Source organism: Python bivittatus, unplaced genomic scaffold, assembly GCF_059951505.1.
Source record: "Python bivittatus isolate LINGU-HERP-01145 unplaced genomic scaffold, Pbiv_v1 ctg000080_np1212, whole genome shotgun sequence".
NCBI classification, from domain to species: Eukaryota; Metazoa; Chordata; class Lepidosauria; order Squamata; family Pythonidae; genus Python; species Python bivittatus.
The window spans coordinates 49,943,322-49,969,419 of record NW_028277035.1 but is presented as its reverse complement, the minus strand read 5'-3'; the positions used below and the strand labels follow the sequence as shown (position 1 = coordinate 49,969,419).

General features: G+C 39.9%; 1 protein-coding gene across 1 annotated transcript in view; it reads right to left on the bottom strand.

The window, feature by feature from the left end:
- Positions 1-8,995: 8,995 nt before the first annotated feature.
- SEMA3G (semaphorin 3G) overlaps positions 8,996-26,098 on the bottom strand; it is a 109,335-nt gene continuing 92,232 nt past the window's right edge. The window contains exons 14-16 of the mRNA XM_088134038.1: positions 21,313-21,538; positions 20,610-20,749; positions 8,996-15,507 (exon numbers count right to left, since the gene is read on the bottom strand). Coding sequence (XP_087990164.1) covers positions 15,013-15,507; positions 20,610-20,749; positions 21,313-21,538 — 861 coding nt within the window. The 3' untranslated portion in view covers positions 8,996-15,012. The remainder of the gene's footprint in view (positions 15,508-20,609; positions 20,750-21,312; positions 21,539-26,098) is intronic.

Below are 26,098 nucleotides of genomic sequence, written 5' to 3'. Positions count from 1 at the left end.
CGTGACGTCACGCCGAGGAGCTCACCTTTCATGTTTTTATGTTCTCACGTTTTTACGTTCATGTTTTATGTTCTTAGATTGGAGGCAAATATGTAAGTCATGGGATTCCATTGTGATGTTATGACAGATGTTTTGTCATTTGCTCTCTCCATGGTGCCAATTATGAGAACACTGACTGGTGAGTACGCTTGTTTTAAAATTAAAAGTTTCAGCGTGAGTCTATTTATTTGTACACATGGAAAATCAAGGAATCTAAAATATATTTGATTTTTTAATTATGATATATTGACCGATTGGCAGGCTAGGGAGTTATGAAACAAAATAAATGCCAAAGGTTAAGAGTTTTATTATGCCCCTTAATTCTCCCTGAACCCCATCCAAACAAACTGAAATTTGTGCTTTACTATGTCCAGTGATGTTACTGGTCTGGATGGGGCTAAAACTGCAACCCTTTTTGGAGGGAATAGCACAGTTAAAAGGAGAAAATGAGTGCCCCAAGATATGCCTCCTGCAGCCCTCAGAGGCCAAAACAATCTCTCTCCAAATGCAGCCCCCAAAAGTTGCTTATCGCTCCTCAATTCTTTGCAGTCATATTAATGTCAATACATAGCTATACAGTGATTGCTAGAAGAGTTTCTCAAATGAACTGCCAGGAATAAGAAGATAAACCCATCTTGGCCAGCAGTCTGTTCTCACAGTGGCCAACCAACTGCACAAGGAAGCCCACTAGTCTCCCAGCAGATGGCCTTCAGAGGCAGTCACAGTGCCCTCAAGGCTAATAGCCGTTGATCCCCATGACCTCCATGAATTGGTCCAACTCTTTTTTTGAAGCCAGCCAAGCTGGTAGCCAGCACCACATCTAGTGGTAGCAAATTCCAAAACTGAATGATACGTTGTGTAAAAAAATATTTCCAAAAGATAAGCTGGCAGTCCTCAAATCTCAGAAGGTTTGTTTGTTTGTTTATTTATTTATTTATTTATTTATTTATTATATTTATTATATTTATTTATTTATTTATTTATTTATTATATTTATATAGCCACCCATCTCACACAAGGTGACTCTGGGTGGTGTAAACAATTAAAAAGAATAAATACATAAGAACAATTACAAATAATTATAAAAGCACACAAAACAGGAGGGGATAAAATGAATAAGGAAGCCATCGCAAAATCTCCCCATTCCCTGGGACCCCAGGCCTGATCACATAGCCAGGTCTTGAGGGACTTGCAGAATGTTAAGAAGGACGGAGCTAAATTCACTTCTAGGGGGAGAAGATTCCACAAGGCGGGCACCACGGCAGAGAAGGCCCGCCTCCTGGGACCCACCAAATGTAATTCCCTGGCAGATGGGACCTGCAGCATGCCTTCTCTGCCAGACCTGATGGGATGGGCAGATGTGATCGGAGAGAGGTGGTCCCTCAGGTAACCAGCCCCATGCCATGAAGGGCTTTAAAGGTCAAAACCAGCACCTTGAATTGGACCTGGAAGCAAACTGGCAACCAGTGCAGCTCGCGGAGCATGTAACCTGTACCGCCCTAGGGGCACTATGACCTTTTCTGCAGCCAAACTGAAATGCCCATACCGCTGCATTTTGCGCCAGCTGAAGCTTCCGGGTAGGTTCCAGTTCAATTGAAGCTCTATGATCAGTATCTTAGGCTTATCTTCTTTAAGGTAAATGCTGAGCTTAAATTCAAGGAAATGAATTTGAATGAATTCAGGGAAATGAAATCCCCCTCCAAGTCCCATTAAAGAAAAAAACTGTAACCATTGTACATTGTCTGCCTTAGGCAATTGCATCTAGAACAAGTTGAGAAATCTCCCATAGGAATCAGATGAAGGCAAGTCTATTCTATCCAGATTGCCATAGATGGGGGGGGGAGCACTATGACCTTTTCTGCAGCCGAACTGAAACATTAAGTCTGGCTTTCCTATCTCCCAGTGGATACATAGAGCTATTTCATAAGTACTGATACTCTATTTTTTAAATGTGCATCTTTTAAAATCTTTCCAGCTTAAATGCTAAGGTCAGTCTGTATCACAATTTCTTTGACAATCCCGTTTGTCATGCATTCCATATATAAACATAAACAAGGCACACCTTTTTATAATTGTACAAATAATAATCCCAATCAATGCACTTACAGGGATCGGAATTTTTTTGCATTTCTGATGTGGCTGAAGGACAACTAAGAGCCACAACCAGCATGGTGAATGGAGAGACATGCTGGAGTTGCTCATCTCTGATGTAATGTAGTTAGACTGGCTATAAGCCATTCACACATTTGACATTTTCCTTTTAATATTCTCCTAGAAAACTTGCTTTGCCATGGAGACTGTCTTCTATGTATACCTGCACATGTGCTGAAAGGGAGAGGTTAGCTATGGGGGAATATAATCTCTCCCATTTATCTCTATCATAAGGTGATCTAGGCCTTCCTTCCAAGCTGCCATTCTTTAACTGGTTCTCTCTCTTCTCCCCACTCCCCAAACTTGAAAGGACCAGTAACCAACCAGCATCCTCACCAATTCTGGAACCAGAACTGTAGGTTATTTTGCTGTGATTCCCAGCATCTTCATATCCAAAATGGAATAATGCAGTAAAGACAGAAGAGTTCTTCCTTGTACCATCCAATGTCCCTCTGTTTTGTTTTGTTTTAATGCCCATGCTGAATCCATAAACATCCGGACTTCCGGGGAAGCAATAGCAGACTGAAGACAGCTCTGCTTTCAGTGGAGCTGATGATCATGGCAGAACAAGGAGCCAGCAAATGGATCAGCCCCTCAAAATTCCTCTCTGGATAAATGGGAGGATCTAGGATCACGTACAAGCACTCCATACAGAGGGTCCCCGTAATGAGACTGTAAAATAATGGTCTCCAGTGGATTTTAGAGCTCTGGAAGCAGAGGGAAAGTCAGCTTTGCCCAAGCTGTGGTTTGGAACCTCCAGACGGACACTGGGTTCCTTTCTTAATCACTTCTGGAAATTGCTTATCAACTGCTTTTTGGATATTAAGGACCTTCAGAATGACACATTTCATCACACTGGGTGATTCTCCTTCAATCCTCAGGGAAGGAAATTTCATGTAAGTTTAAGGACTTAAAAAAAAATTGAAATAAACAGTAAAAGTGTGATTAGAATGTTGATTTTGGAAAGTTAGACTAAGGAGCTAGATGGATTGGAAATAAGGCTTTGAAATTAATTATAAGAATGCTTCCCATGGGTTGTTTAAAATCCTGTTAAAAATATATGAAGATTTTGAATCTAAGTGTAAGAAATCTTCCCATGGGAAAATATTGCAGATTAAAGAAAAACATGGTAACAGGAGACTTCAAAGGCTTGGACACTAGAGGCAACCAGAAAGAACTAAAAAATATAATTAAAAGAAAAGAGACCCACTAGTACAGAATGGAAAAAATATTTTAACTTTGGAAGAATTTAAGGATATTTGGAACAATGCACTCAGAAATTTCTCTTAAGATTGTCTATGACCATAAAAATGGGTTTAAAAGAGGAGATAGAAGAGGATACAGTTGAGAATCTGGTTGTTTTGGACTTGGATTTTAAAATGACAAGTTGCAAGAATGACAAGGAAAAAGATGTTACACTGGATTTACAAATGAAACCAGCTGATGTCTTAATAACTAAAAGGAACACAGAAATAATAAATCAGATGAATGACTTGGACAACTTTCTTATCTTGGACTTACAAAAGAGACGTGTTACACTTATGAAGGAGTTCCTGAGAAAAGACAAAGAGAAACTGAAAAGAAATCAGCTTTTGGGACACTATTTAAAGGGAATAAACATCAAGATTTTTAAAAGCAAAAAGAAGGAATATAAAGTTGGCTTATTTGATCAAGGCTAAAATATGTATGATGTTCTTTCTAATAGCTTTTAATGGGTTTTTCTCAACCAGGACTGAATAATGAGGCTTTAAAGATATACTTATAGATAAGATATGGGAAGAAAAGATTCTTTGTTGCAGTTTTAGAGAAGGTAATAAGCTATGGTATTAAAAGGAAAAGAAAGGAATACAAAATTGGCTTATTTGACTGAGAGTGGGTTTATTTGATCAAGGTTAAAATATATATGCTGTTGTTTCTGGTAGCTCTTAATGAACTTTTTTTTTTAAATTAGGACCAAATGATGAGACTTTAATGATTTGTTGATAGATAAGAGATAAGAGATGGGAAGAAGAGTTTTTTTAGCTGTATTTTTAGAGAAAATGATAAATTACTGTGTTAAATGTAAAGGAAAGGAATATAAAACTGATTTATTTGATTAAGGTTAAAATATATATGTTATTATTTCTGGTAACTCTTAATGGACTTTTTCTGATTAGGCCTGAATGATGAGGCTTTATACTTTGTTTATTGATAAGAGATGAAATATGGGAAGAAGAGATCTTTTGTTGAAATATTAGAGAAGCTGATAAGCTCCTGACGTTGTTTGTACTTGTCTTGATGGAGGGGGAAGTCATTTCTTCTTTTCTTTATATACCTTTTTTCTTTATTATTTTTTTCTTTTTCCTTGCACTTTTATTCTTTCTTTTTTCTTTTTTATATTCTTCTTAGTTTGTATTAGTTTTTTGTCTTTGTATTTTTAAACTTCAATAAACATTATCATTAAAAAAAATCTATAAACATCCTAAATCAACTATCTAGTCCACAGAGATTCTTGCTTGGTAACAGTCTTCTTCTTGGCAGGGCCACTTGTGTATGAGATCTGATTGGCAGCAGGAAGAAACAAGATTTTTATCAGCCCCAGAGAGTTTATTGAACAAACAAGATCATGCTGTTCCTCCAAAAGCACTTCTGCCTTTCCCAACCAAAACTGCTGGTAACTATGACCAAACTAATCTCTGTTCTCTGCTTTGTTACAAAACTTTTTTTTTTTTTCTGACTTCTCCTTCAATCTGCTCCACTTTCAGGAATAGGATCCAGCACAACCGGTACAAATCACACAGGAAGGGGGTGTGGGCTTTACTGGTTAGGTATAGCCACACAGTGTATTGACTTTGGCTTAGCCTTCATTCTGTCAACTGATCCTGCTAAAGCCTGAAAGTTTTTGAGGGGCACTGACTAGACCTAGTGGTAAACAAAAGCACTTCATAAACACTTTCATCCCTCACAATTAACTCTAGTGTGTTTTGCAATAGTGGGTGAAACTTCACAAAGGGTAAGTTAGGTGGTCTGTTAGTCATTTACACATTACTGAAAATGAGCAAGGGTACTGATTCAGAGTAGAGATCCTGTTTATTGCAGATGGCAACCATTCTCAACCTGTTACCCTCCAACTGTGTCAGAATTGTCATTTCCAAAACCGGTAACTAGGAATTTGGGTGGAAATTTGGGGACACTTATGGACAGCACTAAACTAGAAAAAGTTGATGGATGATACTTGGTGAAAAACTTCATCTGGAGAGGGTAGTGACAGAAACACGCATGCATTCAAGTATGAAACAGGACTAAGACCAAATGATGAACTAATTCTATTTGCTTTGAATCCAAATTGGAAAGTGTCAGTGAAGATTATAATGGATTTTTCTGGTTTTGTGGTTTGCATAATGCTAAATTCATTTTAATGTGAACTGCCAACTGGCAACTAAAGACAATAAGGTTCTGTTGGTGTATCAACAAGGAATCTATTACCTCCAGATTTTGCCAAACTACAAGTCCAAGTGGTCCCAGCCAGTACAGTCAAGAGGAAGGATGCTGGGAGTTCAGTAATATTTAGAGGAGTACAGCTCCCACAATCTGGGTGTATCTAATGAAAGCAATCCCACCATTAGATGTGCTTCACAGGAAGCAGTTTATCATATCGACTCGAGCAGTTAGTCCCTACACAGACTGGTAACAGTTCTCCAGAATATCAGAGGGCAGCTCTTCAGTTTTGTCTCGGGTGTTCCAGGAACTGAAACTAGAGCCATTTGCATGCTAAGCATCTGTTCTGCCACTGATTTACAATACTTTTCTAATTGGTGGTGGGGTGTCTGTCGATGACCAACGTCCAGTTCCTAATAGAGTATGTGGCCATAGTAGGCTGGACTCATGTCTTCTCTATCTAATCAGATGAACCATTTCCCACACTAGTTTGTGCAACTATTAATCTCAGAATCCCATCTCCAATTTTCTCACTTCCCTACTCCTGAAGACAAAAGAATAGACATCAGAGAGAGGGTTTTTTCATGTGTGTTTCACTGTTTATTTGGGACTCAATGTTTTTATGGCATCAGGACCTTTTTGTTCTCTCAGCCCTTCTAGGTTTTTGATATCCAAGTTGGTCTTACTGTTCCTGAATGCTTTTATTACTCAAATAGTTTAAATTCTTGATTGTTTTCTTGTTGCTATTGTTCAGTAATGATTTTGAGAGTACCTGTGTTATATGTATATTTGGGTTGATCTGTAATGTAATGCGGGCTGGTATAGTGTAGTATTTAAAGAGTTGGACCTGAACTAGGAAAACTCAAAATCAAGTGGAGTTCATTAGGTTATTTAGAGGCAGTCCCTCACTCTCATCCCAGACAATCTCACAGTTTTCTTGTGGGAATAAAATTAGGTAAGACTCCCAACAACAGCTTTCTTGAACTCTCAAAGAGATATTGGAATATAAACGCAACATGATGATGATGATGATGATGATGATGATTAATAGTAATTATGTTGGATCTGGCTTAGTGTAAATAAACCAACTGTTGTTCTTTACAAACCACAAGTAGCATATTTTACCCATAATATTAAGACAAATTGAATAAGCTACAGTTTAATAAACCATAGCTCAGTGTGTGAACCTTGCCTATATAAATCTGCCACTTCAAGATAACATTCTATGTATCTGATGAAATTGATTCTTCTGCGCTTCACAAAAGCTAATGTCGCCATAAATTTGTTATGTCTTTATAGTTTAGGGTGCTTGATGTTCTTTAACACTGAGCTGCAATGGGCAATTAAAGGAGAACTATTACCCATTCCTGAGATACCAGGGCAAATGAAATCCTGCTCATTTTTTTCAGAAGTCTATTGCATTCTCCTCCAGTAATGTGCTCTCAAGAGGTATTGGAGTACGCTTCCCATCTTTCAGGTCAGCATAACAATTGAGTATGGAAGATGGATTCCAATATGTCTGAAAGGAACTTCACTGGGAACGTTGGTGAACTGCATGAGCATTTCATAGGCTACAAAATGTGAAATCCACTCCCAGCTCATACGCAGTTTATTATTTTACCCCACATCATACTCACTTTGCACTTTGTAGGAATTTTTTCAAAAATAAACTTCCTGTAATTATAGCCTGGCAGGTGCAAGAAAGAAGTTCACCAAGTTTCTGTCTTCTCCCCATTCTCTTCATATTCTGAGTTTCAAAGATCTACCCTTCACATTAGCTCAAGGGGCTGTAGCTAGAGAAGGCAAAGATCAGAAAGGCCATCCTTTCAGAGAGAGTTCTCTAGATAAAGAACAGATTAGGTATCAAATGTATACAAGATTTCAATTTCTATCTCTTGCCCTAAGAAACACTATGCTGGGAGCTGTAGCTATTAGTCAATTTGGTTCCTTGAGTTTCTGTTCTTATTTTCTATTTGGCCTTCCCAAGGGCCTCAAAATGCTCTGATCTAATCTTCTGCAACCAGCCCTCCAAAGTTCTGGGGACTGTGCTTCCCAGCATTTCCCAGCCATGAGGAATTCTGGAAATCGCAACCCTAACACATGTAGAGTTCCAAGAAGAAGAAATCTGCATTAGGCAATTGACCAAAGAAGTCTATGCAAATGGAGATGGGGTAGGGAGGGAGTGCACTTGCTTTTCCCCTTAAAGTCAGCATGAGAAATCCACATGTGGGCAAAATTTGGGGATCCATTCATATTAAAGCTGAGGTTGTTCAAATATTAAACCAGTTACTGAAGTATACGCTCATCAGTAGCTGCTGGAGTCACAAAAGAAGATTACATCCAAAAACAGTTTGGTGAAACTTAGGGCAAATGTACTCCACTAACCAAGTCTGAAAAAATGATGTATTTTACCCTCCCTTTTGAAAGTAGGAATTGTTTCCCATGCCCTTTAAAACAAGGGGGACTTCAGGCAGACACGATGGCATTAATGTTCATTTTCCTGACACAGTCTACCCTAGGCAAAACTATCAAAGGTACTATTCTCTTGGCAATCTTTGTTGCTTAGCAATATGATGGTCTATACTGAATGGTGGTCCTTAGTTGTACAGGCCATCATATGACACACAATTCAGCCATAGCAGAAAGCCACCATTCTCAGAGACTTTCTTTTCAGCCCTGGATACACGTGACAAATCAAGTCTGATTCCAGATCCAAACACTATCAGGTAGAGGAACAGCTTGATTGCTTGATGTTGAATAGAAGCTACATTAGAAAACCTTTGTATCATCAGAGGACCATTTTTTCCCCTTACTCATTGACATATTCCCTTACACAGTACCACTTTTTTGTGCCTCCCCATCTTTCAAAAGCTGTTTGAAGACACCCCATAACTGTCTTCTCTTCAGCCAACAGAAATACTTATAACCAGAACTGAAAATGAGCGATTTGGCCAGGTTCTACAAAACAACTGCCCACTCTCAGTCAATGAGAAATGGAAGCAAAATAAATTACTTCTCCCCCACCCCCAATCTATATTTCCTGTTGCATTTTTCTATGTATCTACCAAAAATTCATCATCATTATCATCATGATGAAGTGGCTTCTATTAGGAGGGATCTGAAAAGCAATTAAATACCCTTTTCCTTGAAAGACCTAATAATACAGGTACAGACCAAGAACTGAAAGGCAGGATGAGGCAAGAATTTCTCCAAATTTGGGGGGGGGGGGAGAGCAGTAGCATTTCAAAAAATAAACTACCTTTGCCGTGGTTTCAAATATACCACCACTGAACTAGAAATACATTGGCTCATTTGCTGAAGAGGGATATAGTGGAATCATGGATTTATCCATTGTTGTTTTCTCTCATGTTCCTCAGCCTCTCCCTCTTAAGTTTTCCTCTTATTGTTTTCCCATATCCTCTTTACTACAATCATTTTTTTTTAAATCAAACCATCTTGGTGTAGCCTGTTTAATTGCTTTCAATCAGTACATCATAATTGCAACTCTGAGTCTTTTTTTTTTTTTTACAAAATATCCCAATGTAGCAAAACTGCAATTCACAAAAATGAACTAGTCCCTGGGCTAAATTGACAGATTCCTTCCCCTGCTTTCCCTCCTACCCTTTTAATGGGTCTTTTCAGCAGGAAAAGTTGGTGCAAATCTTCCAGTCAGATTCTGAAAGATCTTTTCAATACAAGAGTAACTTAAAAGACCACCATTATTCTTGTTGTACCAAAAAGTGTTGACAGTGATTTACTGGGACTAAGTATATAAAGTGACAGTATTATCCTACGATAAGGGGTATTTACCTATTTTAGACATTCCCAACGTATTGGCCTCCAACTGTGTTGAATGACGACTTCTGTTATTTTCAGCCTATTCTTTCTTCATGAAACACCCAAGACTGCTTAATTGGAACAAGGTGAACTCATTATCTGTTGAACTGCTTTCTTCTATGATAGCACTAGTCTATTTCCAGGATGAATTATTACTTGTCCTTCTTCCTCCATTCTTTTGAAATTCACTTGGATAAAGACATTTTCACTTTTCTGGAAAACATTTGGTAATTCTGTGGGCATAGACACTGTAGGAAGACAACCATATTTGTCTATGGTGGCAAAAAATCAGGAGACTGGTACCACTTTTTCCAACTAATTCTTTTTTATTAAAAAGCCTAAGTTTTCATGAACTGCAGCTCACCTCATCAGATATATAGAGTGGCTAGAATGATGTAGGATTTAAATTGGGCAGAGATGGGGGAAAATGGAGGGGAAGCATAGGTTGGTTATGCAAATGTTATGTGTATGAATTGCTCTGTGAATTTAACAGTTGTTTTCAGATGATTGGCATCCAAACTAAAACACACGTTTCAGATGTTTTGGTCCATACAAAGAATAGAGCAAAGTTGGTTTGTTCTGGATATGGACCAAAACATGATTCTTCTGTATAGAAGTGCTTCAGAAAAGGTATGAGCAAGAAAAAGCCAAGGACATTAGCTGCAGCTATTAGGAGGGAAGGATATGCATACAGAAGATCAGGAGTGGGTGGGCTGCTGGGATATGCTGTGCTGGAGCTACCAAGGAGGAGGGGTAGAGAGAGGAAAATATGAACCAGTCTTGCTCTACTTGCCCCATCACCACTCCAGAAAACGTTTTAAATCAGTGTTTGCACAGAGTGTTAGGCACAAACCCTATAAAGGAAGCCACGGTCACTTGACATAAAGAGACTGTTCTTTGTGCCAAGAGAATTTAATATATCATTTTATTTGATATGTATATTCTGTTGACGGTGCCCAGTGATGAAAATGCATTCAGAGGTAAAACAGATGGACTGACTCTATGAAGTAGTTCTGATTAGTTTTCTGGTTATGTGTGGTGGTAAGAATCATGCCCTTCCCACCTACCATGAGAGTCTGTTCTGCCTCTAGACCTACTAGATATCTGCATATGAACCTCCAATTCATATTCATTCCACCTAGTCCATTCCTTTGTTAACTGGACAATGTCCAGTATGGTCAATTCAGGTTTAGCAGTGGAACCTAAAGTTTACAAGATGTTTGCTTGATGATTGAAGGAACTCTTGGGCTTTTTGAATGAGCCACTCATTAGAGTTTAAGGAACATGTCATCACCCTGGCAAAAGAGAGACCCACATATTTTTGATGTACACTTAAGCAAATAGAACAAGGGTAGGAAACATGCCAATGGATTATTCCCTTAGCATCAGCCGGACCCTCTGATCTGCCTGTCCTTTTGTTACATTTGATTAATTAAACATATTCATGCTGACATGTTATAGCCAAAGCACAACTATGGCATCATCTTTATTTCCAAGAATGTCTGTGGGCCACATGTTGGTTCCATAAGCATTCTCAGAAGTAACAACGGCTTGTGGTTGCAGCCTAGTGCTTTATTTGGAAATGTGCTTATCTGTTAGGAAAAAATCAACCACAAGCAACAGAGTAGGTAGGGAGGACTTGGGGAGGTGGGTGGGGAATAAGGGGAACAGCCAGAGTCACCATGGCAACTATTTCATGAGATAATTCCTGACATAAGGCTCTTCCTTCTGCTTTTCTCAAGTTCTTGGGTCAGCACAAAAGTATGATGGTATAAAACTGTGTTACCCTGACAGCCAAGCACAAAGCTTGCAAGTAACACTTTCATAGCTTTAGTGTGGGACAAGTTAAGAAGGGCAATAGGTGGACCCACCAATCACTCTTCCTAACATGGGATAGGGCTGAAACTTGGGAAGGAAGTGAGTTTTGATAAATGGCTTGACCCATCTGTCAGAACCTGCCTGTCAGTTTTAGAAGAGTTTCACTGTCCACAGATGGAATCAAATCATTCTGCTGAACATCAAGAAATAATATATTTTTACTTGGCAGTCCCTTTTGTTTCTTTCAAGCAAATGCTTTAAAGTGCCAACTTTTTAAGCCCTTTTCCCTCAGTGAGATGACCTCTCTCATGGACTGTGCCAGTCCCCCATGATGGAACCTTCTGTATATTGGGAGCTATCCCACCCCAACTTTGAGGAAACAAACTGGAAACTGTACACAGTCTTCCATTTTATTTTTATTATCTATTCTTGGAAATTAGAGTGCCATAGGGCACTCAAATCAAAGGAACCCATGGGATTTAAAGCTACTTGTGGGCAGATGTCCAGCCAAAACTGCTTCCTAAAAGAATTATTGTGAGGCTGGACAAATATCCTGCATCAGCTTTTCCCATTTGACAAATGTCACAACCCAAACATCTCTTGTTCTCCCACTCTCTTGCTTGCTTTCTCACTCTGTCTAAAAATGGCAGATGGTGGCAGGGCTGTTGATGGCTTATGGCAATCAACACCTCACTTCTCCTGCCACCTTCCCAGCACTGGTATTGTAGCTTGTCTTCTCTGCTGTTCTCATTGCCTGAACAGCAATCAAAAGATGCAGCCCTGGTCACTTTGTGAAAAGAAACTAACATGGGCTTGTATTATTCCAGGCATATTATCAAGAGCAAATGTTTGATGGAATCAGCTAAAAATCTTCTTCAGAAGATTAAGCTTCTCAAGCTGTTGTCGGAGATGAAAAACGTATTTAGCTGAAGTTCTTGTAGAAGTCCTTCTGATACTGCTTCTCCCCCTCACCCCACAATATGTCTTTGCAAGAACTTGAAATGTTTAGTATGAAGAGCAGCACTCAGCTCTGGCCACCTGAGAGAGATGCAAAGGCCTTGCAGGCTGGGAGAGGATGGAAAGCCATTCAGCATGTCCCATCTGAGCCAGTCTCTGCTTGTCTGCTTAAAGTTGTTCCAGACATCCCTGCTTTTACCCCCCACTCATTGAAGGAAGCTGCCTCTATGGAAGCCAAGTGTCCAATCCAAGCCAAAATAGCCATGAAGGGCAGTGCCAAGTGACTAGATGGGAAGAGTGTGTCTTTACCAGCCCAAAGTGGCCCATCCCAACCTGACAATGTAATCAGCATGCCAGTGTCCTAGATCATGTCCACAGCAAGATGTGTCAGAAGAGGGAAATCCCTACATTTAAACTGGAATAAAGACAAATGTAAGCTCCCTTCATAGCAGGCTAGGGATGTGATGAAGGCAACATCGTGAGGATACATCCTTTATAACAGAAGTTAGAAGGATGTGTGGATGAATTCATTGTCTCCATTATGTGCCCAACAGCCCAAAACGTTTACTAAGCCTTGAAGTAAAATAAGCCAGAATGATGATGGAAAATTCAAGATGTAGCATACATTTGGAGTGCAAGCTTGGGAGGTTGCCCCAGTTGCTATCTGTTGATCTGCTTTATAGGAGTTCCTCTTTTCTTCCTATTGTACTATCTTTGTTTACTTGCAAACCCAGCAAATATTACTAAAATTTACACTTCATAGAAAAGTGAATGCAGTGCCCCTGCAGTTTCTCTTTCTTTCTTTCTTTGGTACACGTACGAATCCCACGATTCATACTTCTTGGAGAATGGGCAAAACATTCCAGTGCTGTTTATCAAGTCCAAAAATGGCACCATCAGCAATAAGTTATCTGGAAGGAGTTCAGAAAGAACAATGGTCTGTATCTGTATCATACCAGATCACTGGTAGCCAGTTTATCTAGAAATTGGTCACCTAGTTTATACCTCCTAGCCAATTCACAACATTATAGCAGCTTGAGCTTTATTTCTGTACTCTAGACCAGTGGTTCTCAATGTTTCTCCATATAGCCCATCAGGGGACCAAGCCATATTTCTAGGGGGCCTCATGTTTTTATGTCTTTAAGAATTTTGTTTGCTATTACACAATTATGTCTGCATAGAATTAATCATTTTGGTAGCTCCTACAATGCTTTGTCTTAATGATATAAAGACAGTTATATTACATGATACAATTCAGATTAATAAACAATGCAGATGGTAAAGTACCATTATTCCAGTTAACAGTGACTATGAAGGGGGTCACAGAGGTAAATGACACTCAGAAGGGGCCATGAGCAAAAAAAAAAAAAAAGTTGAGAATCTTTGCTCTAGACTATTAATGTAGAAATCAATGCACTACCTGGTAACTGTTCCAGCAAGATATCTCCATCCCGGGGTCAGCTTGCCATGAGAACATTCATTGTGCTGACAAATGCCAAGAAGCAGGAGGAAAATTGCCCCCAAGTCTGAGCTTGCTATGTAAGATTTAATTTATTTGTTGAACAAACTGCTAGTTTTCATTCAACTGTTAATGTTTAAACCAAAGGAATTAATACAAGTCCCCGAAAGGCAAGGTTTATTTAGGGCAAATGGTCATGTGGGCCTCTGGTGGTGGGTCCCATTTGTGGTTGTACTGCCCAAGACAAGCAGCCAACCATGAGACAAACAGAGGTGGTGCACAGAAGCCAGTCTTTCCTTGACTAGATAAGATGGCAAGCAAATATAGGAAGCTCAGGAAGAGGTAGACCAAACTGCATTTTGATGCCAGGGCTGGGAGGAGAGCAATTGCAGCAGAGAGGGGCCGAGGAAGAGAAGAGCCTGGTTGCTTTTCTGCCATTCACTTCCCCACTGAAATCTCTGCTCTGTCTCTGGAACTGAGAAGGAGATAGGAGAGTAATGGGAGCTGCATAAGCTTTTTTGTCTGGCCCACGTAACACCCCTGAGTTTCTTTTGGCAAGTTTAAGTTCGCATCCAACAGTTGATTATTTGAAAGAGACGGCATGAGAAGGCACTGAGATGTAAATGAGCATTAGGGTCAAATCATATTGTAAACATAGCTGGCCACTTTAAAACTCATATGTAATCACGCCCAAAGAATTGACATTGCTTTTGACCTGCTGGGCAGAACCAGGAAAAGCATGAGTCTGGAAGCACTGTAGAGATTGCTTTGTACCTCCAGGTACAAGGATAGCCACAGTTCAATGGTCACACCCATACCAAGCATGTAGTATAGGGGAATAGGTGATTGTGTCACTTGTTATCTATAGCTGATCCTTGTCACCTCCAGCAGAGCACAGACTACATATATCCTTTCTGGAAGCAGCCCCCTGCTATTTTCCCTCAGTCCTGTAAGAAGAATGCGTGTTGCTGTTCCTTGATTTCTGGTGATTGTCTCACAGTCACATGGTTAGATCCTTAAAGCTCCTTTTCTGAGTCATGTGGCTCAGTCATATTGGACATGATACTCACAGATGGCAGCATTTAACACACACAAGCAAAATGGACAATCTATTTTCATGAGTGAGGCCACCTCCACACCTTTCTAGACGTGATACCCCTCCCACCAGGGTTGTCAATATGGGACAGAAAAACAATACTTTAGTATTTGTTAAATCTCCAGCATTTTGACAGAAGGAAGGGATGTCTATAGGCTCAGTTGATCAGCAAAGGCAGGGGGCTTCCATCAGGATAAGTCCCTTTACAAGGGCAGTTTTTAGAGGAGTGGGTTTTCATTCAGGGTTTGCTTTTGCCAGGAGTTGGGTCTATTTCCCCTTCAGTGGCTACTGCTTGCCTGGGCACCCGGTTTCTCTCACTGGGCTGCTTGCCTCTTCCCTTTTTGCCACCATCCAGCAGGTTCTTGCTCTTAGGGAGCTTGCCTTTGTGCCACAATGGCCGATCTCCGCACCACACACGCTCACAGTACTCCTCCACCCTCTGCAGATTAGCATAGCCGATCAGATGCATGATGTCTTTGAACCACATTCGTTGTCCATGCAGCAGGCGGAGATTGGGAACTCGGCAAGGAGGGCGAGGCAGCTCCTCCTCCTGCTCCCTTTGGAAGATCTGTTCCAGCTGCTCACTCTCTACCACTTCCAAAATAATTTTGGTGACGGTCTGAGTGAAGCCCTGCTCCTGAGACCTGCAGTAATAAGTTCCAGCATCCTGACGAAAGAGCTTCCGGAATAGCAAGCCTTGTTCTGTCTTCATGATACGTTCATCTGTTTTCACCTGGAAGAGCCAGGAAAAAAAAGAAATAAATTAGGAAGCTAAATAGTTTTCTAGAAATGCAGCTTGACTTAGTCAAGACACCACAGGAGATTAAGAAGGAGGCAATGGCAGGGCTACAAACTTTCTCACAAAAGTAGACCCATTCTTTATTAGGGGCAAAAAACCAAATTTGTGAATATGTTATAATACATACATTTTCTGACATATATTACAATATGCCTGAATTTCTACAGTAGTGCCTGACAATAGTTTGCAAGTGATGACAGTATCGGTATGTGTAGAAATTCCAGTGGTGAGAACTGCATCTCACTTCTCCCCATAACTAGTCAAGACAGAATAAAATATACAAAATAAGTGCTTATTTCATGTAACTGATATGACTCTGAGAATCCAGGAATTTTTGTCACTGATTTTTTTTTTTTAAAAGAAAGTTGAATTACACATATTAATGAGTACTGGAGATACTGCTGTAGAATGGGCCAAGAGACAGGAACATTCGGGCAATCTGATATCTAAAAATAGGAAAGCCCCTATGATCAGAGCAGTTCAACAGAATGCTTCCACTTCATTTCCACTATTTCATCTACTTCTGTATTAGAGCTTCTGAAACATCCAATCAGGCTTTACATTTTCCCAAACCACACTGCTTATCCTAACCCAGAATTTTGTCCTCCTCTCATGTTGCCAGATTCCTTTGATGGCTGGTAGTTATCAATAAATGAAAACAATTCTCTAGATTTGAAATGTTCCTATCTATAAAAATGTCCCAATTCCATTCCAATCCAATCCTTTCTCTGCCATTAGGCTGCGAACTTCTTAGGGTGCCTTACTCCTATTTATATGCTGGGTAATGATAGCAGTTGTGCCTAGAAGGAATTTTTCTAGGGAAATAGCACTCACTAAAGCCAGGTGTGCCACCCAGGAAGCCTACTCAAAATGCTAATAATGCTCAGTTACTTTTGTTCAAAAGACCCACAAAACCGGCTTCATCTTGAAATGGGATTGTTCTCTCATAAATATCTTTCACCTGCAAGGATCAATTCCAGCTGAGTCCCATGACACAAGCTCCACCTTATAATCACCCAATGTTGTAGCTAAATAAAAACAGCAGAGACATGTACAAATCCATTAATTTCTCCCCCTCTTTTTAATGATTGACTTATATTTATTTGTTTTACATAAAGAACAAGGAGCCCAGCAGGAACAGCACATTCCATTAATCTGTGTGGTCCTTCCGAAAGCTGAAGGGGGGACATGGGAGGAGGTCTGACGCCACTGCACCCTCAGGAGATACCAGTGCTGTCCTTATTAGCAACTGATGGTCTTGGATTGGAACTCAGCAGCTGTGTTTACTTGTCAGTCCCACCTTCTATATCCTAATTGCTCCAAAAAACCCCTTCTCTCCAATCATTCAGTGTTATCGCTTGTTTCTCAGTCTAGCTTCCTGGGAATTAGACTTGCCTGGGAAGAGAGGAGAAAGACCTCACACAGTAGGATGGTGGACTTCCCTATTTTCAATTTGTCAGGAATTCCTAGTCAAACTCCATGAAGCAGGCAAAACCAAGAACCAAAATGAAAAGGGAATCTAGAACATGGAAGTATAAAGACAAGGCCTTAAAGGATCCATCAACATTGCCTGTGTTAACCAACTGTGACACAGACTAACCCATCTCTGGTGTCACTTCATATACCCTTTAAGGTAATCTACAGTCAACATAACTGAGTGTATTTTCATGCTCCTCTTTCCAAGCAATTTCTTTAGATGCTTCAGATTTCAAAGGAGCAAGCCTGTCTGGCTTCCTTCAGCTCAACTTTAAAGGCTCTGAAAGCTAATTAAGGTTTTAAACTGAAAAGGGGAGGTGAGTCCCAAGAGCAACCATCAGGCATAGACAGAACTTTTTGACAGACTGCTCAGAATGGGGGAGGGAATTTGAGAATTCTAGAGCTGTAGCACTTCAGATTATAATGAATATTACTGAGTGTATCTTAACATCTACATGTAGGAAGAAAAGTATGGTGTGCCCCTCTCCTTGAAAGCTAATTTCCACTTACAAATAAAGTATTCAATGTGGAGCAGAATTTAGTACGGAGTAGTAAAGTCCAATAATTTGTTATGAACATTATGTAGAATAATTCTTAGGCTTTTTATTTAAAATATTTATAGACTGCCCTTCATCAGATTTTGCTCACATGATATTTCTCTGGTTTCCACAGTACTTACATATACTGTAAAGGCAACTTTGCTGATAACTTTGTAATCTTTAGCCCAGTTTCCATGTTGTGATTGTGATATGGAAGTCTGCCTCTTGAAAAAGTAGTATTGTGATTATGGCAAAATTAATTTGAGGGAAAATGTCCTCCAAATTGCCACACTGTTCAACACACAGGAGCAACAATGAAAATTACAGAATTTATTGAGAACCACTCCCTAATATATATGTATTCCAACCACTGAAATCAGACATGGAGGTTAAAGGAACCATGGTAGGGACAGGTGGGGTTGTGCCACATTCTCTATATTCTGCCACTGACCTTCACCTATTCCAGTGACCTGCTTCAAAATTAATTCATTGGAGGCACGGTGCAACTCTTTACCTCTTGAATTGTTAATTTCTTCTATAAAGGATGAACTATCATTTGCACAGAAAGAATATAAATTTATGTTCTATGCTTTGAGCACAAATGAATAAAAATATAGAATTCTGGATTTAATAGTGATGGGGGGGTTAATATGTCATGTGCTATGATTCAGTATTATCAAACCTTGTTGGATAGTTCAGTCTGTTTTATTAAAAATTTTATATATTTCATAAGTTCACTCCATCTTTCACCTGCATTTTTGTGTATAATTTTTTTAAGAATTTGCAGGGAAAAATAATATATGAATAAAATTTTAAACAATTATTCTGAAAGTATTTTCCATCAAAGTACACTTTCCTAGATATATTATTGCCCTAAAAAGTGTACCCCTAAATTTATCATAAAACATTTCCTAGCTGAGAAGTGCACCACAAAATTCAAAGAGTAAAATCTGAAGGACAACTGTTTTCTTATTTACCTAGGAATTTAGGACAAGATTATTTTTGAATATTCGAACAATGGATTACAAAGTATCTTTACTAGGAGTTTAATAGAACTCATTGAATACTTGAATTCAATGGACTTGAACATCAAGATAGCATGTCAGCAGAGAATAACACTTGGACCTGCTATGAGGTGCCATTCTGGTTACCAGCAGACAGACAGAAAAGGAACCCCACTCTCAACCCACCTCAATTGATCCTTGGCCAATTGCTTAACAGAATTGCACAATCTTTATTGAACATAAAAAGAACCTAGACAATACAAGTTTGCATATTCATATGGAATCATGATTATTGTACAACAGTAAATCTATAGAAACCCACCATGACAAATTGAAAACCAACCTGAGTGGGAATAATCTGAAAGGCCAGTGAAATTGAAGTCCTGAAAAAGTTGTTCAGTAGCTTTAGATTTAAAATGGCTTTCTTTCAAGTCCCATTCTATTTGGGAACATGAATGCAACTGAGAACAGTACAGCAAACCTTTCCAGATTTGGGAATCAGTTTATCACCTGTATGTTTTGAAGATGGCCTATTACTTCCTACATCCTAAAATGCCTTTCCACTTCTTTGGAAGTAAGCGACTGAGTAAACCTGTCCTTTGTATGGCTCTGAATTCCAAAGCATATCCCCATCTGATCATTTCTAGTGCCCATCTATCCCTGTAGGTCCATTCTCCAAACTCTTTGAGAATGTCCACCACCACCACCTAAGAAGATATGCTCTGAATTAGAGTTCTTTATACCTCAACTTGTCTCCTTTACTTCAACTGCTGTTGCTGAAATATTTGTGTTGACAGTCCTGAGGCCCCCAATGACTATTTCCTTGGCTTCTTCCAGTATGAAAAAAGCTGGAAGATTACTTTCTAGCCTGAAAGGCAATCCATCTTCTAAGTATACGGCATTTTCCTTCTTTGCTGCAGATGGTAAGTATCTCTTCTTATCTATACTCTCCACCAACATCACACCGATAGTCTTCCCAAACAATTTCCTCCTCACAGAGGGCTTGCTTGCCAAAGTAGCTCTTGACCGATGGTCAACTTGCCAATGCCTGAACCACAGCTGTCTGCAAACTGGGGTTGCATCAACAATCAATTCAGCTGTTTTAGTAAACTCACTGAATGCCTCCTTAAAGAGCTCAGAGTCGGTTGGTAAAATTTTAAACAACTCACATACCCAAATTATCAGAGCTCCAGGGGCTATAAAAATAACTTCCAAGGCTCAAATGCCCAAAGGCAGCTGTTTCATGTTTTCTACACTCTATCCATCCTACATTCAGTAGGGTCCATAAGAACTCTACTTCCTTCTCTTTGGACCACTGTCCTGGCAATGATGGCCATGACTAGTTTATTGACAAAAGATGCTCCAAGTCATTCTACTGCCTCCTTGAAGAGGAGGTACAAAACAAGAGAGGGAAATACTAATATTTAGTAGGCTCAACTATGTGATAACTTTTCTTTTTTTTAAGGTCCGGATGCAAACCACTTTTCTTACCCAGCCCAGATGGAGCCAAGAAGCAAAAAAAAAAAACCCCAACAGCCCTTCATCAGATTGAAGAGTGAGAGGGAAGGCAGATCCCCTACACCAGATGCAAGAGTTTAGCTCTGCCTTATGACTGGAAGAGGTCAAGGGGACTTTTCCTATTGGTTCCATCTTCAGTAATCAAGAACTCTATATGTACTTACAGCCTGAAAAGAAGGCAATTTCATTCATGGACAGGGAACTTTTGCACAGAATGGGGAGAGGTACGTTTGGCAGAGTTCCTAAGCTTTTACAGCTGTATCACCGACTGAAATTTAGTAAATACAGCTCTCCCAGACCCCCACAAGGCTCTATATAACCAACATCTAGTATAAGAAAACAGTCTAGAAAAAAAATGTGGTAATCTAAAGAAGCGGCAGGAACAATAATGTGCCAAGATGACTCATATATTTACATGAGAGAGTATATGCTTGTATATACTTAGAGGGAGAGGATTAAAGAAAAATATCCTTAAGAAAATAAAGCAAGAGTGCCTCACCTCATCTCTTAGCTCCTCTGGAGATCTGTGTACAAACCATTGCACTGCAGCTTGGGGTGACTTAGGGATACACTCTAAGAAGGTGCTGTTGTGCTCTGTCCCATATACCACCTTCTCCTCAATGCTGTCAAAGTCATCCACTACAGAAACACAAAAATGCTATTACCAAAGATCAATCATTCAGCTGAAAGCACCCATTTCCATAAAGGGGGTTATGGTGGCCCAGGATTGCTTCTGAGCATGTGGGATAGGCATGGGTTTAAAGCCTGGCCTAGCCTCAGTCTTGATCTTTGGTACAGAGAGATATTTGTTTCACATCCAAAGAAGGAACTGAGCACAGAATCAAAATCCCCAGAGTGCTTGCAGATGTTGATTTAAAATACCAAAGGTTCCAAGGTCTTCTCTGTTTCCCAGTATTCCAGCTAAGATTATGGTGTTCTGTTTATGTTTTCAAACCATAAAAGAGATGCTATCCAAAGCAAAAGTTTGACCCAGGTCCCTATGAAAATGTCTGTTTCCATGAACACAGAGGCCGCATTAGTGATAATGTAGCAGACACCTCACCTATTCATAACTGATCTTAATGGTGCCATGTTCACCCTCTCCAGTATTCTTGAAAGATATGGATATGGCAGGTCCCCCTCCACAAAAGCCACCCCATTCTGCCCCACTGGCCTAAACACATATTCCCAAGTTTCTTCACCTGTTAGATTTTGATCCAGGCACTGGTGCATGGGATTCCCATTCTGGATGTCTTGCCTGCGAAAGCGACGTTTGCCTGACTCCTGGTATCTGGTGCAAGTGAGGCCATCCCAGGCACAATAAGGGTCCCGTGCCAGGCAACATTCTGCACAGGCTGTCCCGTAAGTCTCACACTGATGCAGCTTCACTTGGGCAACACCGACCCGTGAGCCCACATAAAGCATTTGCTGTCAAAGCAAGCCAAGACAGGGTTAGTCAGAGGAGTACCAAATAACCCCTCACGGAGCTGGTATTTTTAGTAGCAGCCTCATGCCAGTGAAGGGAGTAAAACACACAGTGAAATTGGTGGACATCTTTTGTCTCTATCAGAATTTCCTCTGCAATTTTCATAAGAGAAAACTGGGGTTCATGTTTATGAAAGGCACCTCCATATGACGATTCTGACCCTACTGGAAGCCAGCTCCAAACCTGCCTAATTGCAGGACATTGGCTTGTTTGGAGAGCTGTGCTGCCTTATTCCTAGCTGTGTCCTGGTTTAGGTGAAACTGGAATACATGTGTAGCATTTGCTGGAATGCTGCTGCTAAATGGGAATTGTGGGTGCTTTGCATCCTCCCTGGCTCACCTCCTGGGCTCAAGTGAGCCTTCACTCATTCCTTCCCCCATGCCACTGAGGGTCACCATCCAATTCCTAGATCCTCAACTATGCATTTATCTCCCTATCTTCTCCCCATAACTCCTGCAACCAAAATTAGAGCTACTGGATGAAATGCCCTGCCACAAAACTTGCTGATATGCTTTTGTTCTACTTGATATGCTTTTAAATACAGAAAAGAAATTATGTCTAGGCAGCCTGGATATTCCTTCTTAATTTTTATTTTTCAGTTCCACCCCTTACCTTAAGTTCCCATAAGAGGAACATGGATATTGGGTGAGAGCCAGTTTCCCTTTTGCTGTGAAGTGGGGAATAGGAGATTTTTGCTCCTTTAGGACCCATACAAGGTTAAGGAGCAGACCCTGACTGAATGATCTTTCTTGTGCTCCCCTACTGATCAGTGGGCAGAAATGCCAATTGGCTCGTGCTGATTTTTGGGTTCTCTCGGTATTCCAAATTTACAGGAGGGAAGACAACTAAATAGCTGGATTTAAAACAGTTTGGAAGGGTTGGAGGGGGAAATGAGGCTATGTGGAAGCCTCCTAGGTGGCAAAGTCAAATTGCCTCCCGATTGTTCTTCCCAAATACCCTAAGTTGGGCATAGTTAAAATTTATCACTGATAAATTTTGAAAGGGGCTTACAGATTAGGTTTTAATTGCATATCTCCCCTAACCTGCCTTGTTAATGGATTTTTTCTAGAAGTCCAGTCGATATTGTCCTCCTTTTTATTTTTGACTCTCCCATCTTCTCCCAACTCTTTTACTGACACATTTTTCCAGAGAAAGGAAAAGTTTGAACTGGTCCACAATACCTTTTAATTAACAGCACTTAGAGCCATCTATCTGGAAACACCCTACCTTAGGTTTGTGGAAATTAAATTTAAAACAGCCAGCAGGTACTAAAATAAGTAAAATGCTAGGCCATAACCAAAGTATACAGACCAAGACCTGAGTAAAGAGGATATTGTACATCACAAAAGTTTTAAAAATGTGTGGGTTGCATGCTAAACTAGAATGCATTTGATATGATTTATGGGAATTGTTAATGGATAGAAAGGCTCCAACCAGTTCTGCTACTTGTCCAGGAATTAAAAGTCAGAATGAGATTAAAGTCAGAGGTTGTTTTCCAAGTCTAAGCATAGATTACAAACACAGAGGAATTCCATCTGTTTTGGATCCTATCTCAAAAAGAAGAAAATAGCCAAGAACCAGATGAACAAGTAAAAAATGGGCCCTCTATATAACCTATATATTCAAATTTTCCAGATATATTTAATGAATGTCTCATATTTTACCTGTGTCGAATATATATCACTCCCCCCATCTTTTTTTTTTTTATTACATTACATCTTAGAGCATCTTCAGATATGTCCCTTGTCAATATCTGCCAAGACATGGTACTCAAACATACAAAGCATGTGAGCTGACTTGCAGCTAAAACCAGCATAAGATGGGAAACCTTAAATAGATCTGTATTCATGTGTGCACACAGACACATATACACAATATATTATACAACTGTTTTGTGAGGAGGAGGAGGAGGAGGAGGAGGAAGCAGCCATCAAGCAACGGCTGCCTCCCTTCATTGGGAGATGAGCTCCAAAGATCATCAGCTCCTTGAGGAAGATCAATAGAGGATGGTGTCACCTGCATTTCTCTGAGCAGTCCATTATAAGAATGACGAAACATTAAAACCTAGCACCTGATTCCCTTTTTCTTTCAGTTATAAAACTGAATAACTGAATAACAGAATAAAAGTCTGCACCTTTATTCCCTTTTTCTTTCAGTTTTTAGATTATAAACTTGAGCAGAGACTGTTTAGTTTTATAAAACTTTGCTTTTATGGTACATACCCTTGAAACAAACAAGCAAGCAATAGCATCTCTGGGGTGGGGGTGGGGGGTAAAAGAGGCATGACGGCAAATGCCACACCTGCCCTCTTGCTTACAAACAGGTGCAGGAAGCTCCAAACTTCATGGGAACGATGGCACTGGGAAGGACTACTCACTCTTCCCCCCACTATATTTTCCTGATCTAAACTGCTGTCTTCTCTTTTCTACTGTATTAGGCCCTCTGAGTGAAAATATACGCAGCTGTGTCGTCGGCCTTCTTAAGTTACAGCATTTGGAAGAGAAATAAAATTAAATGGTTTTGGAATTCCCACAAGTTTCCCAGAGGTGCTGTGAAATTCTTTACAGCCATTCCGAACTGAAACTGATCGTATGCATTCATGTCAAAGAAAACCTACTTGGTAACATCAGAAGTCTTAGAGTATCAAGACATACAGAAAGAAACCACCTTACATATGCCATGAAATAATAAATATCTGCAGTGTCAGACTACAGTTATCATTTTTCACAGATCTGTGTTATTTAAAATAGAAATTTATGGTTTAAATAATTACTCCATGTTTCTAATATGTATATCAATGACTATTTGAGAATAATTGGGAACTTGTCCATTGTTTGTAAAGCAGACACATGCCAGCTTTTCCCAATTTAGTGCCCATAGAAATGTTGGATTACAACACCCATGATTTACATATAAGACTCCCATTCTGGCTGGGATTATGGATACTGAGTCCAACATAGCTGGAGGATGCTAGATTGGAGGTGGATAAATTATATTATGACAGTTGCCTCTTCTGATAAACATATGTTTGCTGTAAAGTCAGAGACTCTTTTGGAATCGGTATCTGAGAAGACAAGAACTTTTCCTGGTCTCACCCTTAATACCTTCACTGTATTTGTCTTACCCTAGCTATCTTTCAAGAAATGACCACCACAGTCTACAGTAATGTAAAGCCTGTGCAGTGCTTTGCTAGACTTTTGGCATGGTGGTGGTTGAAAGCTGCTTTCACCACCACTAAATTCCCCAGTAAAGAACTTATTCTTTTGGTTTTTGTTCCCATTTTTAAAATTTTAGTTTAAACAATCACACATTTTGATTGGCATGTTACTAGTTTAGCATCAACATTGTTGCCTAGTCTCATTACGGATCACGTTATGATTTCCTCATACCCTCTGGGTGGACAGAAAATGACTTATTATTATTTACGAAGCAGTCCCTCCAGATTCTGCAAAATGGTAGTTTGCCATCCTGTCTTTTCAGCACATGAATCTTATCTGGTACTTTTTCAAGTAGAACTACCTACCAAATTTTATTATGCCATTTTTCAAATGCTGAATTACCCAAATATTTCAAATGCTGAGCAATTAATGATTTAGCTGAGAAAAGTAAAATTGTAGGTTTCTTGCTATTTAATCCTATATTCATCAAATATACAGTGGAACCTCGGGTTACGAATTTAATTCGTTCCGTGACTCTGGTCGCACCCCGAATTGGTCGCAACCTGAAGGAAATTTCCCCATAAGGTTCAATGTAATTACCGTTAATCCGTTCTGGCATGGAGGACAGGGAGGCAGCTATTGCTTGGAGGGAGAGTCCCCCTCCCTACGACCACATGTCAGGGGCGGAAAATGGCCGCGGACCACGTGTCGGGGTGGAAAAATGGCCACGGACCACGTGTCAGGGGCGGAAAAATGGCCGCGGACCACGTGTCAGGGGCGGAAAAATGGCCGCGGACCGTGTCACGGGAGGGAAAATGGCCGCGTATCCTGTTCGTACCCTGAGGCAGAGTTCGCAAACTGAGGTAAATTTTTGCGGCCGGAGCTGGTCGTAACCCGAAAAGTTTGTTAACAGAGGCGTTCGTAACCCGAGGTACCACTGTACTATATGCAAGGGTCCTAAAACTGAATTTTTTGTTTAGTTATACTATGTAGTTCATCAAAAACCTTTCCCCCCAAATCTGATCCTTTTCCACATGTCCATCTAAAGTGGAAGAATGTTAAAATTGACACTTCTGCAAACTTTTGCAGCTCCTTTTTAATATGAAATGAACATGCTGGGTTTGAGAGTGTATCTGTCATATCGCCTGGAAAAAAATTAGTAATTTTACCCCCTATATTTATCCCTGTGGATTTATTATTCATGCATAATGCTACTATAGTTTCTGTACCTAGATTAAATAGTAAAAGGGATAATGGACATCCTTGTTTAAAACCTCTCAATATTAAAATTTCCTCCTACTCATAATTATTAATTCTTATCCATGCCTTTGTGGGTTTATGAAT